Source organism: Hypomesus nipponensis, chromosome 10, assembly GCF_054491055.1.
Source record: "Hypomesus nipponensis isolate SF chromosome 10, ASM5449105v1, whole genome shotgun sequence".
In the NCBI taxonomy this organism is placed as follows: Eukaryota; Metazoa; Chordata; class Actinopteri; order Osmeriformes; family Osmeridae; genus Hypomesus; species Hypomesus nipponensis.
Window position 1 is genome coordinate 3,187,501 of NC_140370.1, and position 17,907 is coordinate 3,205,407.

General features: G+C 45.0%; 1 protein-coding gene across 3 annotated transcripts in view; it reads right to left on the bottom strand.

Annotated features, from left to right (window-relative positions):
* The window catches only part of znf521 (zinc finger protein 521), a 97,397-nt gene extending 89,309 nt beyond the window's left edge, over positions 1-8,088 (bottom strand). For 2 of the 3 annotated variants that reach the window (XM_084707931.1, XM_084707929.1), the window contains exons 1-2: positions 7,457-8,088; positions 410-466 (exon numbers count right to left, since the gene is read on the bottom strand). In XM_084707931.1, the coding sequence (XP_084564057.1) occupies positions 410-466; positions 7,457-7,496 (97 nt within the window). In that variant the 5' untranslated portion in view covers positions 7,497-8,088. The remainder of the gene's footprint in view (positions 1-409; positions 467-7,456) is intronic. The other variant, XM_084707930.1, reaches the window with a different exon arrangement.
* Between the last annotated feature and the right edge of the window lie 9,819 nt (positions 8,089-17,907).

Below are 17,907 nucleotides of genomic sequence, written 5' to 3' on the forward strand. Positions count from 1 at the left end.
GCCACACCAGGAGACAGGAGACATTCATCTGCTGGCTCTATTCGACATCACAGGTTGGGGGAACAAAGACCCTCACACACGTGCACACACCGCGGCCACGGTGACACACAACACACAGACCTGGGAGATGGACACACACACACACACACGGACTGGACTGGACTGGGGTGACACAACACAGACAAGGAACTCAAGCTTCGGACACATGACTCAGGAGAAGACACTGGGTGTGCATATCTGACACACACATACACACACACACACACACACGCAGGTGACATAAGTATGTTGCGTGGCAGAGTGATTTAAACACACTTTATTTCATCCTGGAAACGCCATTGATCCCGCACACATACACACACGCTCCACTTTCCAGCCCAATATGATGAAATATGAAATGGAGCATTACCGCTTGGAATGGCAGTCGGCCCAGAACTGTGCTGATCCTCTGTCACATTGTCTTCTGCTGCCAGAGAAACAGAGAAAAAGGGAGAGAGAGAGAGGGAGAAGAAACGGTTAACAACTACAAAATAACTCCCCTCTTCCCATCAGACATTCTGAGCTTTCTATCTTTTTATTATTTACTATTTAGATTTCCTGTATGGAAACTCCAGGAGATTTCAACAGCTTTCGACAGCTCAACCTGCGGTTTGGGAATCCACGCAAGCCTTTCATATGCATGAGGTTTTGGCAACAAGGCAAACAGCCACCCACGTAAATAACATATTGGACCGAGTAATGACATGATGAATTATGAAAGTCTCCCATGAAACACCTCCCATCATCAACAGTGACCATGTGAAAAACACCTTGATGACTGCTCTAGGGAGAGGTTTCTGCATCTTTGCAACAAAACCAATCCACACTGCTAGCATCAAACTTAAGATGCTGAAGATAAAAAAATAAAATAAAAATGTGTTCGCCAAAAAACAAAATGAGTAAAAAAAACGACTGTGTCAAAAATGTCAAGCCTTTACAGTTCCGTTAAAAGTCATATATTATGTTTAACGTGAAACTACAAGAGCAGCAGCATGCATTTGTTTGCTTAATGTAGCCTACTTTAACATGACCTTGCATTCAAAGCGCATACAGGAAACGCTCTGAAACTGTGTAGCTGGTATAAGGCTGATGGCTTGATCAGCACCCAAGACAGATTCATTATCCTCCAAGCCCATTTTGACAGCATTTGATTTCAGCAACGGCCCTGACAAACAACCGTTTTTCCTAAGTACAGAGGTAAGTTTTTTCTTTCTCTCTGATTTTTGCTAAGGCTATTTTGGGGGGGGGGGGGGGGGGGGGACAGGTGAGTAGTTCCTTGCGGCATGTCAAGTACAAGGAACTAAATGGATTTTAGCAGCGGGAGGAGAACAAAAGGCTCTCCCACCTGTTCCATGTAAAATGAGGGTCTCAGCGAGGACTTCTGATGCCTCAATGTTCCACCCCTGCAGTTGAAATGCATTCTCCATTATGCCCTCTCTATCTAGCCTTTCATTTTCCCGTGCAAAAAGGACGGGGGAGTCTGACAGGACCTCCCAGTAGGGGAGCGTGGCGGCGACTGCCAAAGCAGAAACCGGCGCACTTTTAAAATCGCACAAAATATCCCCTACTTTACATAATTAGGCAGGATCCTATGGTGGCAGGAGAGGCTCCCTCAGGGGACTGAAGTCAATGTAGAGCGCTGTGTCAGAGCGCGCTGAGCAATGGAGAGGAAAGTGTCAAGCGGATTCTTCTGAAGGCGACAAGAAGACGAAGATGGGGATTCGTTTCTGGCCTTGACCGGTCAATGCCGAACACAAGCCACAAGTAACTGAATTGATCTAAAACACTGTCTGGCTGTTCAAACAAAATGGCTATCCCAGAGTAAAAGAACATAGGCTTACAGCCATCATCAGAATTTGTTTTATTAGTATATAAATAAAAAAAAACCCTAACTGTCAATATTTAACTCTTTAATGTCACTGGTTAATGTATGTTTAGTATGTTACTAAAGGACCACCATAGAAGAGTGTCTGCTATTTAGCTCATGTATAAGGTGGGATCTTGTGAAAGCAGGCCTTGGCAAAAGAGACCCTGTGAGTCTAATGAGTTTCTCCAGCGCTGTTGAGCTCCCTGCATCCAGGATCATTTAAATAGGCTCGGATAGGGGGGTCTTAATAATATCCCCCACGGTTCTATCAGAGATTGGTGGAAGGACCTGGAGGTTTTATTTTGATTAACGTCCCTGTTGGCAAGATAAGGGAGTTGAGGCAGAAAATTCCATTTTACAATGCCATCAGAACTTACACATTATGACAGCAATCCAAGATTTGTCACCACTGAGAACTTATTAAAACTTTTGTCAATAAAAAAAAACAAGCCATTTTCAGACTTAAGCCAATGTTTGTATTTGTTTCTGATCTCTGCAGGGTATTTTTTTACTGAGTCATCACACATCTGTCTAACAGAGTATGGGTCATCAGAACTCACCTGAAACCAAGGTGATATGTTCTTTTATACTAATTCCATACCAGATCAGGTCTAACATTACACCAACCCTTACCCTTACTCCTTATGAATAAAAAAGACCCTAACACATTTAACACATCCTGTACTCCAAAGCTGTTCCCACCTTAGTTAGACTGTAAATTATAAATATTTTTCAGCGCAGCAACACTCAATATTGCCTCAGCATCGCAGCTCTGTTAATAATTTTTTGACAAGGTACAGTGTATCACTCTGTCTGCATGACATAGTGTATTTATAACCGGGCTGCTGTGTTGTGTTGATACAATACAGAACACTCATGGGACTAAATCAGCACCGTTCCTTTGATTTTCAAAATGGAACAGGAATAATATAATCCCTCAACAAGTGTTGTAACGTTAAAGGCCACTCATTAGCATATGTTTCACACACAAACACACAGTGGCAGTCATTTAAGTGAGATTGGCAATCCCAAGACAAGAATGTAATCATTTAAATAAGAATTAATTATCAGCTATTTGCAGGTAAACAATTAAAAGAAGCTAGACCTCCCAAAACATAGACACTGGACCAGGTATATTATAAATTAAAATGTACATAAATGGGCAAAAATATCTAAACACTGTTTTCTTTCTCTGAGCAGGTTCAGTCCCAGGCAATCAGCTGAGTGGCGAGTCTGCGTTAGCTAGCCGCTCTCAGACACACACAGGCCCAGAGAGTGCTCCTTGATGTGCGTGACTCATCTGGTTGGTTACAGCCAACTCGGACGTTACAGTGCTCCACACAATGGCTGTGTAATCCACCCTGACTGGCCGAGAAGGAGACACTCGCCACGGGGACTACAACTCAATTTAGCGCAGGTCACCGGGGGTCAAACCTCCTCAATTAGTGCTAGTGGGAGAGAGGAGGTGTGTGTGTGTGTGTGTGTGTGTGTGGAGGGGGGGGGGGGGGGGTCACACACACACTGCACATGAATAACTTTCTTAATGAGCATTATTCGAGCTGGTGATTAGTGTCATAAATAATTTACAATGGAGGAGCGTGTTAATCATGTTGCATAATATTTGTAATCCTTTGTGTACTATCGTGTAAGCAAGCTGAGAGTTTGAATAGTTACTCTTAACAGTCCCCCCCTCCTCTCAAACATTATGATTATAAGAGCCTAAGGTATTCTTGGCAAATGAGAAATAACACATCTCAAGATATCTTCTGGTATACAACATATACCGATCTGGTGTTTTAACGATAAATCAGGAAAAACACTGTAAAAGTGAAAACAAGGCAAAAGAAAAAACGTCTCCTCATTTGCAACATGGGGTAACCAATAATTGTTAGCCAATCAGAGAGCTTTTACAGCAGCAGATAACCCATGACAACGGGAGAGACACATGCCATGGAATAAGAGGGGATATCGGCCAGCTCCCGCGACGCCCAGCCCAACTCACTGTGCCTCACGTCAAGAACACTGACAGCCCTGCTAATGGGATTTTGCCATGCCTCCATCATCATTTCCTTAATGATAATTCTAACCATATTTTTATGTCACATTAGAAAAGTGTTAATGGCTGTTATACCACAGATCATTAATTGTGGAAAAGACTAGAATATCACAGCTTTGACTAGAACCCAGAGCTGATGTAGATTTGAGTTGAGAAAAATAAGGTGATGAGAATGGCTCATTCCTAAAAAAATTGTGTAGTTAGTCTGGAGTATGTTTTCAATAATTAAGAATTTTCTCTGAATAATGTTTGTCATTAATGCTCCCCACAGCATTACTTTTTATTGAGCAAGAGTGCCCTGATTGCAGTGCTGGATTTGCAAGGAGGAAAAATCCTAATTGTATCCCTGTAAATGATTCTACGACAGACCTGACCAGGGTGAAAATCCGGAGTTAGTTTGGTGGGCAAAGAAATTGGGATACACACACCTTATGAATAGTCCAGGTGAACCTCCTCCTCCACAATCTCTAATTTAACTGGTCTACAAATGCCAAAAATAGAAAGAAAAATCATTAGGCCTAATCACAGAGTTATGCGGTTGTGCTGTTTTCATCTTTTTATAAAGGGGAGCCGATATTACAGTATACTCTAATGCATTTAAGAAACGATTTAAGAACTAATTGCTATCATCAACTCAAGCTATTTCAGGATTTCCTGACTAGACCTCCTAACCCTGTTTAGCATGTCTTCATGTGATAGGATGACATACACATCTTTCCACAGCCATATAAACCACCATGCTTCAATTCATGTGGAAATGGAACACAGCTCATGATGAACATCAAATATTAAAGGTGTATATGACACAGCGGCGATTTTATGACACCCCGCAATACTTAAAGTAAATGGTGCAGAAAATATATTTATATATGCAGACGACGGGGCCTGGAAACGTTGTACTTAGCCAATAAACACATTAGAAGGAGGGCGACCTAAGAGAGTGTCATTTGTGCTCCAAGAGAAAATATAAACCGAGAAGTCGAGCGATATTCTGGAAGTCAGCAACGTGGCAGATAGTCTTCACACTGTACTATATATGTGCATCCTGAATTTGGGCAGCTTCCTTGTAGCACATCACTGAGGTAATGTGCTGACCCGACACTTCTGCACATCAAAACTAAATTAGGATGCAGCCACAGTTGAGGAATGGGCATGGCTGAGGATTGAGTAAATGTCACCGGCGAGGGTGAAGTGTTTGCATATAAGCGAATGATGTATGGTGTCGTCCTGTGCCACCTATTCCCCCAAGCAATAACGTAGCCGGCTCTGTCTCTCAGACTTAATTGAAACGGGGACTTGTAACGCTGCCCTTTTCCTCGATGGGACCAAAACATAACCTCTGACTCCCTTCAGCATCTAATCCAAAGGAAAGAAGAAGGGGGGCGGGCTGGGGGCATTCCACAACCCCCAAAAAAGGTGCTAACTGTCATGAAGACTTATTTTGTCATGTCTGCTGCACACTTCCTGGTTCTCTTCGGCGTGCAGCTCCGTCCCTCTCTAGCCACCGTCTCTCTCCTTCCTTCATGTGCCACTACCACCTCGGTCTGCTACTCCACCACAGAACAGAGTGTTCCTTCTGGGCCTAAAAGACCCCATCGACACAGACCAATGTCTCTAGCCAAGACAAGCCAAACAAGACTGTGCCACTGAACTCTGACTGCATTCTAGACTTGGAAAATATACACAGACAATCACCACCACATGTAATACATTCAGAGAGTAATGTTACTGCCAAACTCTAATACGACCATTTGTCCCAACAAAAGTAGCATTTAGCAACGGAGACAACTCAATTCATTGCACCACAATTGTATTCCAACTGAGGACATTTCTGTGGACATCTGTATAAGCCTCACTTCTTCCCCAAGGAAAGAGATGGATAGAGAACAATACAAAACATCTGCCTGTCCCTTCTGGTTGTGAAGGAAGAGAGGGGAAAACTATGACGTACCCACATTTGCTTTGCCTGAAAACAGACTTCTGTGAGGAACATATGGAAAAGAAGGGATTTTGTGCAACCAAGTGGCTGCATTCTAAAGTCAATAGCAATGACAAAACAAACACTGAATGTCATTACTCATACTCATATCTGTGCATACAGCCTTCTTCTGATAGAACACCACGCACAAGCGCATACACACACACACACAAACCTGCGTGCCTTCACAGTATACACACAAATACACACATGCAAGCACATGTATACACACAAACACACTTGTAGCATATTGGTGTGAACAGATTACATATAAATGCTGTGTCTTTTGAGAATAACAAATGTCATCCCAGCTAACAAAAAGTCAATGCCAATCTGTGCTCACAATAAAAAGGAAATCAATCTATAGACCTGTTTACTGTCTATGATAGAACAAGCAAGTGTTGAAACAGAATGTGACAATTGTGAGATGTGCCTGCACTCACATCCGCCTCTCTCCTGGGTATTGATTTAAAATGGTGGCTGTATGAATGTACCGCGGACCATGTAATCTTCCTTTGAGATGAAGACTTCCGAGAAGGAAAGGGGAGAGAGAGAAAGGAGTCCACAGACCACAAGCTGGGAATGTGAAATTGTGGACAATTATTTGCTGAGCAAAATACAATGCCTGCCAGATGAACTGGAGCACAACCTCGAAACCCAGCAGCTATCCCACTAAAATACTACAGAGAAAAGTATTGAGTGTGTGTGTGCCTGCGTGTTTGTGTGTGAGAGAAAGAAAGGAAGAGAAAGACAGTCTGTAAACTGTATCTCATCGTGTAAAAATCAACTTTATCATAGCAAACTCTGCTCTAACAAATTAGATTTTCAGTTCGAGATGGAGAAAAAATAATACAAAGTTCAACAAAGGTTTCATACAGTCTGCTGAGTATAGGACTTTCGTGAACTGAGGTTTGATAAACTGTAAATGACATTCGGTTACTTATTTGACGGTTGGTATAATAATAAGGTTGAGCACCAAAGCTTCGTAAGAAACAGGGCTACCTCAACTTCTCTTCTCAATCCTCTCCCTTCCTGCACACAGACTCAAACAGTCCCTTTCCTTGAACCTAGCATAAAACGTTTCCTTATAGCCTTTACTGTATTTAGTTTCTAGGACGGGAGTCACGTGACACCAAACTACCATTCCATCAGACAGCTCAAGTTCCCAACTTCAGCGTCATTAACACATCCAGATGTTCCTAACGCTGCGTTCCGTCAGAGGCGCTTAGGATAGACAGACTATAATAGTCTTGGCCCCTTTTATTGTATGTTTTAATTACAAACGTATGATGTTCAAATGCGGTTCCACTGTCATGCAGGGAATTCTACAATATAAGAAAAGCATGCAGTCCTTTTTTGAAATGCGCGTCAAGCCACTAAAGACTATACGTGTAGGTTAATAAGGTAGATCGACAGACATCTCAATGAGCAAAAGGGATTTTGAAGTGAGTTGTTGAATTTTGTCGATTTCCACCTTGAAATAGGTGGTCTTTGAGGAATCCTGCAAATCACTTACCTTTCAATGATCTTGGTTTAGCTTGCTTGCGGCGCGACATCCTATAGAAAACGCTGAAGTTGCTCAGTTTCAGACTGATAAATTGTATTCACTTCGAAAGCGAATATCTTAGGGTATGTCAATTTCTCAATGACAGCAACCGCGAGTGCTTTAATACCATTACAAAAACATGTAGGCTATCTCGTATGATCAGGATATCAGTTTGCGATTATTTTGTGATGAGGTGGATGTAACGTTAAAATCCAATTTATCGGCAAGCTACTGTAGCCTATTTAGTTCAACTGCGTATCGGGAAAAGTGTAATAATAAAGTCGTAATTCCGTCATGCGCTTCCAGTCTCCAGCAAAACACATTCGCGTGTAGGCATGGTGTTCTTTTTGAAATAAAAACGGAATTTTCGCTTTTAGCCTCTGATCTCAAATAGCCTACAATCGCGTGAGAAAGACATCAGCAAAACGCCTGCTGTGAGAGTGCAAAAATGCAACAAAACCAAAAAAAGAAAAAAAAATCATAACACTTTTCACTGCATATCCACCTAGCCAGCATCAAAACTAATATAGACTCTTCCTTTTCCCACTCCAGTTAGCTAATCATGGATTAGGTTCGGAATCTGATCTAAGTCTACGTCTAAATAGCTTTAAAAAGAGGATGAAGAAGCAGAGAGAAGATGGAAGCTCCCTCCTCATCACAAACCTGCAAGGTCTTGGACTGCGCTGTCGCTCCGGTAGTCCACATAATAATGGAAAATGGAAGCAAGGCCCCCAAAGCCATCAGGATGGCTCCAGAGGGGGCCCCTACCCCGCAGGGACTCGCTCTGTACGTAATCACTGAGGAAATCATTGTCAGCCTGCCTGCACTCACACACAGACAGAGAGGCATGATTAAAATCCTCGGGATCATGGCAAGATGCGGATTGCTGGATCTGCTAGTCCCCGGATCCGGAGTCGAACTCTACACCCAAAGTCGTTTTCTCGCCCTCGCATCTCGTCTCTCCCTGCTCGCGGTCGGCCGCTCTCCGTCTTCGGCAGACGGACTGGTCCCCCTTCTGGTAGAAGTGGTTAAGCAGAGATGTATTTTCGGTGTGTTTGTTGACATCTCGCATACGAGCTGAAGAAAACCATGGCATTTTAGGGGTGAAATGCAAGTTATCAGTCATGATTCATAAGATTCAGTGTAGTGAATGCAAATACAATACTTTATTTACCAAAATGTTTTAAGAAATCCTTGGTTATGTTTATTTTAAAGCATAGATATATTTTATTACATGGTATCTATTTGAGATTATACCACAATTTCAGTGAGAAAAGTCTGAACATATTGATAGCATACATATCACAACAGTAAACAACTGATTGCTATAAGAAGCAAGTGTGGAATTGAATCATCAAGTGTTATGCTGTCACTCCCCCCCCCCCCCCCTCTCTCTCTCTCTCTCTCTGTCTCTCTCTCTCTGTCTCTCTCTGTCTGTCTGTCTTTTATCACTGACAAAATGTCTACGACAGGGGCCTTTAAATAATGCTGCCTCGCCTCCTAGTGAATGTCCAGGCTCTACCCCTGTGATGTGAAAATGAGATTCAGAGGAAGAGTCCTGCGGTGGGTTACTCACTCTGCACTCCACCTCCGCAGCCTGCTGGACACCTCGCCAGGGGCCTCATCTAAAAATCACAGTCACGCAAGCCCAGATCTCTCCACACCATACACTTCTATTGCTTACCATTCATGGGTGGTTTGTAAGGAGGGGCATTCCCCACACAAAATTTGAATAGATTTTGGAAGCATTGAATAGCTTTTTGGCCAGGTTTTCAGCAGGAGTTGGTGAAGTTTGAAATTATATTTATGCAATTATTTTTGAATATGAACTCTCTTTCTTGTGTAGGTTTGCACTGTGTTCGTTTGTATGTTTCACCAGGCAAAAATGGGCTGTGATGCATTATCAAACCTATCCACACATTGGCATGGTGAATCTTAGATTTAAAATGTGTAGACTATGGCAAACATCCTTAAAATAAGAAAAAGCTAACTATTTGTTTGGCAGGTGAATTGTTTGGTTATTTGCTTTCCTCCATTTTTTTTTTTTTTAACATTTAACACCTGGTGTTTATCTGTCAATTGAGATTACTTGGGATTAGAATCTTTATTTATATTCATACAACCATAAGGCCATACATTAGGCTGCAAACCACATATGTATATATATACTTATTACCTACATATGCTGCTAATACTTGTTTGTGCATGATGTATCTTCTAATCTTAGCCTCAACTTTGCTTTTTTAGACCTTCTCCCCACCCACATGCTGCCACAGAACATGAACAAAAGATATATGAAAGCCAGAGAGGCATAGATTGATATGATGTGCTCTTTGGTGCAGTCAGAGCACTCACACACTACAGTACGCCAGGTAAACACACATATGAAACATCTACTTGGAGGTGCTTCAATCCTGTCAGGGGGTCTCGCCTGTCTCCAACTTCAATCTTAACAACGCTCCAAAGTTCCTGCTCTCGGTCCCCATGCACTGTCAGACAGTTCTCCCAAAGTTTTACCACCCAGGTCCCCCCCACCCCTCCTCCCCCTCACCTCCTGAATACGCTCACAAACACAAACAAACGTTGTTCGCTCCTCAGTCCTCGAGGGCTGTTTGCTACTTTCATTAGTGACATAGTAACTGGGAAAAGGCTTGACTTGGCTCAGTGCTCTCTCAGTTCCCTCTCCAAGGTACAGGACTGATCGAGACTGCTGCTCAGAACTCGTCTTTTATGTGAGAGCAGCACCATGTGAAGGCTGTCGTTCACCAAGCTCGGGAAAAGAAAACAGGCCAACACCATCATACCAATGGGGAGGCCATCAAATATGGATTTACCTGAACAAATAGCTCCATTTGATAATCAACAAAATTGTTTTTGTTTGTTTTACTAAACCCCATCCACTAAGCGAGAGAGAGGAATAGAATCAAACGATGCATACAGAAAAGAGGGATGGTAGAATAACAAATATATTTGGAGATAGGTTTGTCTGTTGTGTGGTAGCATTGTGAAGATTAATGTCATAGTAAGACCAGTACTACTGTATTTCAGTATTCCCACTCATTTATTCTGACAAAAGACTAGACATTTTAACAACATCTAAACTTTTAAAACAGAAAAGCAGAGTTAATCTGAATCACTATGAAAAACAAGACTGCATCAAATTAAAACCCCACAGTGAAAAACGGATATTATACAAACAAAACAATCAACACTACAAACCCTGTTAGAAAAAAGTCAGATTCTCCATCAAAGTCTATGTATAGTATTTGGTAAAACTGAGCAGTTGAGCACAGTTTTTTTTTTGTTCCACCTCCTGTCGCTCTCGATAAGACATGGAGACGCCACGGCGAGGGTGCGTGCCAGAGCATCTGAGATCTCACTCTCTCTCAGTGGGACGGAACGTTCCCCAGCGGAATCTGTGGCCTTCGGGGGCGGGATTACGTGGCCTCCTTCCTGACCCCTTCGCCCCCTCACCCTCTGTCGGTCTGACTCTCTAGACTGAGCACTCCAAAAAACACACGCTAGTCTTACTTTTTGACTTCACAAAAGTTCTCTCTTCAAAGTGTTTCCTTAAGATATACTGTATACTGCTAACTCTTTTTTTATAGAACCAAAAATGACTTCACAAGTGGTGAAAAACACTACATACAAGATGACTGTCAATTATACGTGTTAGACCAGGGCAGAACATTCGCACACACACACACACACACGCGCACACACACACTTGACTTGCCTCATTAAAACCCATCTACAAGAACTCTGAGATGTGAATGTCTCCCTTGAGGAGCAGGGTACGTTCATCTCGAGAAAGATCTTGAGAGATAGAAAATTCGACTTTTTTTTTTTTTTTTTTTTGCCTCTCTCTTCTTATAATTACACTGCGCTAGCTGGAATGCATGACCCTGAGAGTAAGGCTGGCTCCTGGGAGGATGGAGCAGAAGCATCAGCAGCCTCTGTCTGGACCTCTGCTGTGCATCTCCCCAGTCGAATGCCACCCACACCGGGCAGGAGTGAGGTCGAGCCTGCGCCCCCATCACCGGAGGAGGCCTCTCCAGGGACCTTACACTATGCTCCAACAAGCCAAACTCCTGAGGCTGAGAGGAAGGGGAAAAGAAAAAAACAAGATGGGGAGTGACTGAAAACATTGGCCTCTCTGAGCACTGAAGCAAGCTCACCCGGCAAACGGATTCAAAAGAACAAAAATACCACAACACAGAGAGCCTTGAACATGGCTGCCTTTCAGAGTTGGCAGAAGCCTCGTATTCTGTAGCATCATAGTTATCCAAAATCATTAAGCAATTAAACGTTGGAGTGAAACGCAAACATGTCCACACACATACGAGCGCACAGAAGTGCACATGCCCACCTACAAACACACAAATACACGCACCCTCGAAGCAGAGACAACCGAAATGGACTTCAGGGGTCAATAAGGGGTAAATGTTTCTGTTTGCAACACTCATGGTGCAAAGCAGTGATAAAGAAGCGCTGACAACCTGCTGTCTTCAGTAAACCGGATAAGACTGATAATAATTACACGTGTGTGCACTTGGACAGGTTAGTCAAAGGTTCCTTATAGCTGCCCTAGTAACTGAGGGGATGTCACAAAGCGGGCGGAACAGAAAACGAGTGGTCCTCGTCAACGGTGACCTTCCGGTTGGATATCCATGGCTTCCATCTTCCCGAGCCAAAAGAGCCCTGCGGAGCAACTCCCAAACCGGGTCATTAGCGCAGTGGTGTCACCAGACAGCGGATCACGGGCCAGAGCAGGAGCGAGAGGGGGACTCCTGGCACCGCTGAGGCTGCTGTGCGGGTTGACATTCAGGGCTGGCTGATCTATGGGGCTGGGGAGACAGTGCCCTTGCTCTGGGTCTTCATGAGGAGAAGGTCCTGGCAGCTCTCCCCCTACTTACTCCATCATCAGCCGGGGCTATGGGATGCTAGGCTAATGTGTCCACTCCGCTACAACTACATCGCGCTATAGGACTCTGTGAGTAGCCTTGCTCATCAGTGAAGCCACAGGACTCAAAGCTGTGTTCACTTTCTATATCATTACTTACAGATGGGGCTGTAGACTGCCCAGTCGGGAGAATCAGGCAGATGTATTCTCCCCGACCAACCTCAGAACGCGCTTCATGGAGAGATGATCTTCATAAAGATGTATTATTGGCAGGTAGCACACCATTAAGCCTCGATGGGATGGTTTTATAGTGTGATCAGGAGTCATTCTGGTGGGTTTATGTCCTTCACGATAGCTTTGACCTCTAAGGCCCATGCTCAGTAAATGGTGACCAGTCTGAACAAGCCAAGAAAAGAGAATCCCTGGTGGACTTACACTCAGCCAAGTCAGGGGTAAAAAAATACAAAATCTCTCCTTCATCGCCGTGAGGGTTTTTTTTTTCTTGGCCTCTCATATATGAAGGGAAAAACATTGAAGAAAATCCTGTTTCAGATAGAGCTTTATATTTCCAATAAGAATGACGCCTTTCTTTCAAACCATTTTCTCTCTCATTATATACTTCTCTTTAGGAGTCTCTCCTTCAAGAGGAATCTGGCATTTCCACCCGGCACATGCTGCTTCCACTAACTATCCAGCTCTGCGAAGCCATTAGTCAGCGTCTCTCATCCCAAGGAACCTTCAACACAATCAGTCTGACTCACCTTACGAGAGTCTGACCACTGCGGTTCACAGGGGCTATCTCACTTCATTTAATTTCCATGTTAACACGCTGTTCAGGATTAATACTAACTCGACCCAATCAATTCGGCCAAGGGCTTGAGCGGATAAGATTATTTGCTGGAGTTGACTACATATAGCTATTCCTACTCACCTGAGTGAACAGAATATAAGTGGTGCAATTTCGCCTTCTGATTGGAGTCGCTGTGAGCCACTGAACAAGAGCACATGTACAGCACATATGTAAGTATGAACCGGCGCACGGGCCCAAATCCTTTGACTCTCACCGAGAATAATGAGGTTCAGCTGCAAAACGAAGGGGCCCCATCTTGTCGTCTACGTGTCCAATTTAGCCGTACATCTCCCCAGGAAGGACGGCGGCATAGCGGCAACGCCGTGAACTCTGCGGATCAAGAGGGCTCCGAAGGATTAGGGGGGACTCTCACTCCCAGGCCATGTGAACATTATTCATCCCCCACCCACCCCTCCCCACCCAAGCCATGCCCACCTCCCTGCCTCCCCCATGACTCCCACCCCCGTCCCTGACAGCGGCATAAGCCCAGAGAGCCTCTCTCTGGACCACGGTGGCAGGGGGTGGGGAGGGGGGGGGGGCTTGTGGGGTGGGTGTTAATTAAAGGAAAAGGTTAACCCACACGGGGGCTGGCTGAGAGTGTGTTCAGGAGGGTCCCTTGGTAGAGCAGCTGGTCTCCATCCCTTCCCTTTGGAGCCCCCCCCCCCCTCCTTGCGGGGGGGCAGGGGGGGGGCAGGGGACCAGGGAAAGGAGCCAGGGGGTGGGGTAGGGTGGGGGGATGAAGGAGTGGCTGGGGCAGAGAGTGTGTGGCTGGGTTGACCCCAACACTAGGGGGGGGGGGGGGGGGTTGTGGAGTGCGTGTTTCCACTCACCTGTCCACTGTCTGCCTGCCTTGGTCTGGCTCTGGAGCTGATTAGTGTGTCCCAGAGAAGGCCTCACCTCCCCAAACACCCCCTCACTCCTCCACCCGGGCTCAGCCCACACACCTCCAGCTGACAGTGGGATGCAGGCCAGACCCACTTAGGAGACAGACAGTGTCAGAGAGTTAAGGAGAAACAGAGGCACGGAGGAGACAAGGGGGGGAACTGAAATGGTAGTTTCTGGAAAAGTCTTCTGGACACCAGTGAGAGGCCGGGAGCTGGAGCAAGGGTTGAGGGGGTTTGGGGTCTGAGGAAAGGTATGTTTCAGAGAACAAGCCTGTCACTGTCAGGGACAGATGTTTTCTTTGCAGCACGCGTCAGGAAACCATGTCTATCTCTGGGAGATCATTAAATGATGATGAATTATCCACTCCATATTGCCCAAATATATTACATTGTTTTCACATGGATTGAATGATCATTTGGGAAAAAGATGGCCTAGTTTAGTACAACATGGTTGGTTTGCATCAATAGGGAATATATGATAAATGGATTGGACCCAGCAGCGATATTTCAAACATTAATTTATAAAACGTTAATTAAGAATACCTAATTAGATTACATCTGAATACATTGTTAACTAATTTCCCCCCAAAATATATAAAAGTTCAAAAAAAGATAACCTCCATCTGGCACGGATGCCAAGTTTAGAACATGTCCTTTCATAATTGCAGTATGGTGTGTACACTTTTCTTCAGTCTCCAGTATTGTACAAGTTGTGCAAACATCTGGCCTGCCAACGTATTAATAACTTTTTTCAAGCACACACAATTATACAATTACAAGAGACAACAGGGCAGATACGATACCAGGAAAGCCAAGGAAGAGGTCAGTATTCCCCCTCATCTTGTTAGCCCACTCTCTTGTTTACACAGACAGTGCTCTGCCCAGGGTCTTCTATGGCCAGGGAAGCTGGGTTTGACCCACATTATCCAGTTGTGGATTTGGCTGGGGTGTAGTCAATCTGTTATTTTCTCACAATCAAGAAAGACTGGATTTACAGGTCTCAATACTCTATCTGTTAATAAGATGGACAGGACTCCCAATCCACTAAACCTGTCGTTCTTGGTAAGTCTACAAAATGGCTTAAGCATTACAATTCTGGAAGGGTCTATGTAATATATATTGACCATTCCATTAATGTGCAGGTTATGATAGATTCATGAAATTATTCTTTTTTAAAGACGAAAGGTGTCATCAATGTGTATCATAGTGTAAATCCCAGCTCACACTGCTGCTGTTTAGGGCCCCAGGTCATTGCTAGTTTTTGCTTGACAAGATGGCCTCGAAGCTGAAGGATCCTGGATTGAAAGATCACACAGACAACCAAACTGCAGTCCACCATGCCACACTGATTACCCTTCATGAACTCCAATGAACACTTTGAAAACATTTAACTCAAACAACAGGGAACAAAACGTTTTTTCTCTGCCACCACCCCCCCCCCCCACACACACACACACACACCCACAACAAGCACAGGTCATTTCCCATCCATGCAGAGAAAGCACGCGGTCCCAGTGGAGCCTTGCTTGGTACTATGGATTTGCTCTGTGGTTGACTCGTCTGGGACACCCTCACTGTTTGACTGAAGGTTTTACGTTTCTAACAAGGTTCTAATTGCCAAGGTAACAGACCACCTGATTAAACTCTATATTAAGCCTACTCTTCCTATGGCGGTGGGGAGCAGTGAACATCGGACAGATGAGAGTGCAGCAGGGGCACAGGGGCACACTCTGTGTCCGCTAGGTGGTTGGTCTCCTCTCGGTCTGTCGAAGCTGACAGTTTGCTGACAGGAGCGTGGGGATCAACAGGCAGTGTTGGAAATGAGCTATTTTGTTTGTGAAACGTGTCCTGCCAAGCCCAGCCTTCCTGTCCTAACCAGCCCTCCTGTCCTACCCAGCCCTCCTGTCCTAACCAGCCCTCCTGTCCTACCCAGTCCTCCTATCCTACCCAGCCCTCCGATCCTAACCAGCCCTCCTGTCCTAAACAGCCCTCCTGTACTAGCCAGGACACCAAGGAGTTGCTCGCAAGCCTCGGGTCCCATGTCATGTGCCCTCCTTATAATAACTAGTGCATTTCTCTACTCAAACTCTGACTGGTTTGCGAGGGTGGGGGGTTGGGATTCTTCAGAGCAGACGTGGAGGGTATGAGAATAAAAAACCTCAGTGTTACAGTCCCATCTCTCCTGTCAGAGGGCTGACATGGCCCACCTAGGGACCCGGGGCCTTTGGTGCTCTGAGTCTGGACACTGGCCTAGTTTCCCTCCCTCCTTCCCTCCCTCCTTTCCCCAAATCCACCCCACATCCCATCTCCAGAACAATAACTCCTGAACAGACCCATCTCATCTGTTCTCCACTGTCATCTCGACCCCACTAAGCCCCCCCCTCCCTCCCTCCCTCCCTCCCTCCCTCCCTCCCTCCCTCCCTCCCTCCCTCCCTCCCTCCCTCCCTCCCTCCCTCCCTCCCTCCCTCCCTCCCTCCCTCCCTCCCTCCCTCCCTCCCTCCGTCTTGATCTTTCTTGGGCTCTTTCTATCATTTGTTTTGCTCCTTCTCACCTCCTGTACACAAGTTAAATGAGATTATTTTATTATTTTTAAATGCGTGCTTTGTCAAGCTTATTACAAAAAATACTACTAAAGTAAAAAAAAAAAAAACAATCAAAGTTTCAAGCACCAAATTAATGTCATTTCATGACCTGACACGATCACCGACTGACACACATTGCATTATGCGTTGTGCATCATCTAGCTATTGAAATGTCTACAGCATGAGGATGGCACTGTTTTCTGGCAGGTGTAAATGGCTCCGTTTTTTTGCTGTCTTGTTCAACACCCGTTTTATTTTGATGTGTTGGCAATCTCTTTGCCAGGCCAGTAACTCCTAACACCTACACTCCTCTTTCAAGCCGTCTGCTTTTTTCTCATTCTTGGAGCGATCCCCCAGAGATCCATAGTGCACCTCTTAATTTCCCTCGGGACGCATGCAGGAAACATACACTAGTGATTTTCCAGGGATGAAACAGAGGGAAAACATTGGGACAAGAGATTTCATGACATCTACCTCTGGTGGACGAACCACACACTTCAAATCAGTTCTGTAACATGTCACTTGTATGGAAATACGCATTTTCGTGTGTTTTTGTCTTTTTCTTCACGACCGTTTTCTTTTGTTTTCGGAGACTGAGGGCGAAACGGTTTCCAACGGTTTTGCATTGAACAACATGCAGTCAGTGCGGCGCAGTGAGAGGAGGGTCCCATGGGGGTGTCGGTGTGCCCCGGTAGATTTGGCTTGTACACCCGTCACACTTCTGAGGGGTGACGTGCCTCAGCGCTCCGCTGAGGGCGAGCCTCTGCCATGTTTACTGTCATGTTCGGAGGTATGCTACGTGGCTTCAAACACATCAAAACACATCTCCAGGAATACTGATATTGGGAATGCTGCGGGGAGCGGCCCGCATACACGCACGCACACTAAGCCAACAGACGTGCACACACAAATTATTCACAGAGACAGAACGAGACACAGACCCCCCCCACCACCCACCCACGCCCACCACACACACACACACCACACACACACACACACACACACACATTACAGTAAAAGTAGTGTGCATACTGTACATTTCGGGAGCTGTAACAAAAAGAACCCCTTGAACTACTTAGATATCCCTGATATCAGACACGACAGTAGTGAACAATACTGTATCGTACCATGTCTCAGTCATACTCACTGCTCGGGGTTGCCAGGGTGTCACGTTATCTATTCCATTGTTTCCATAGTAACGT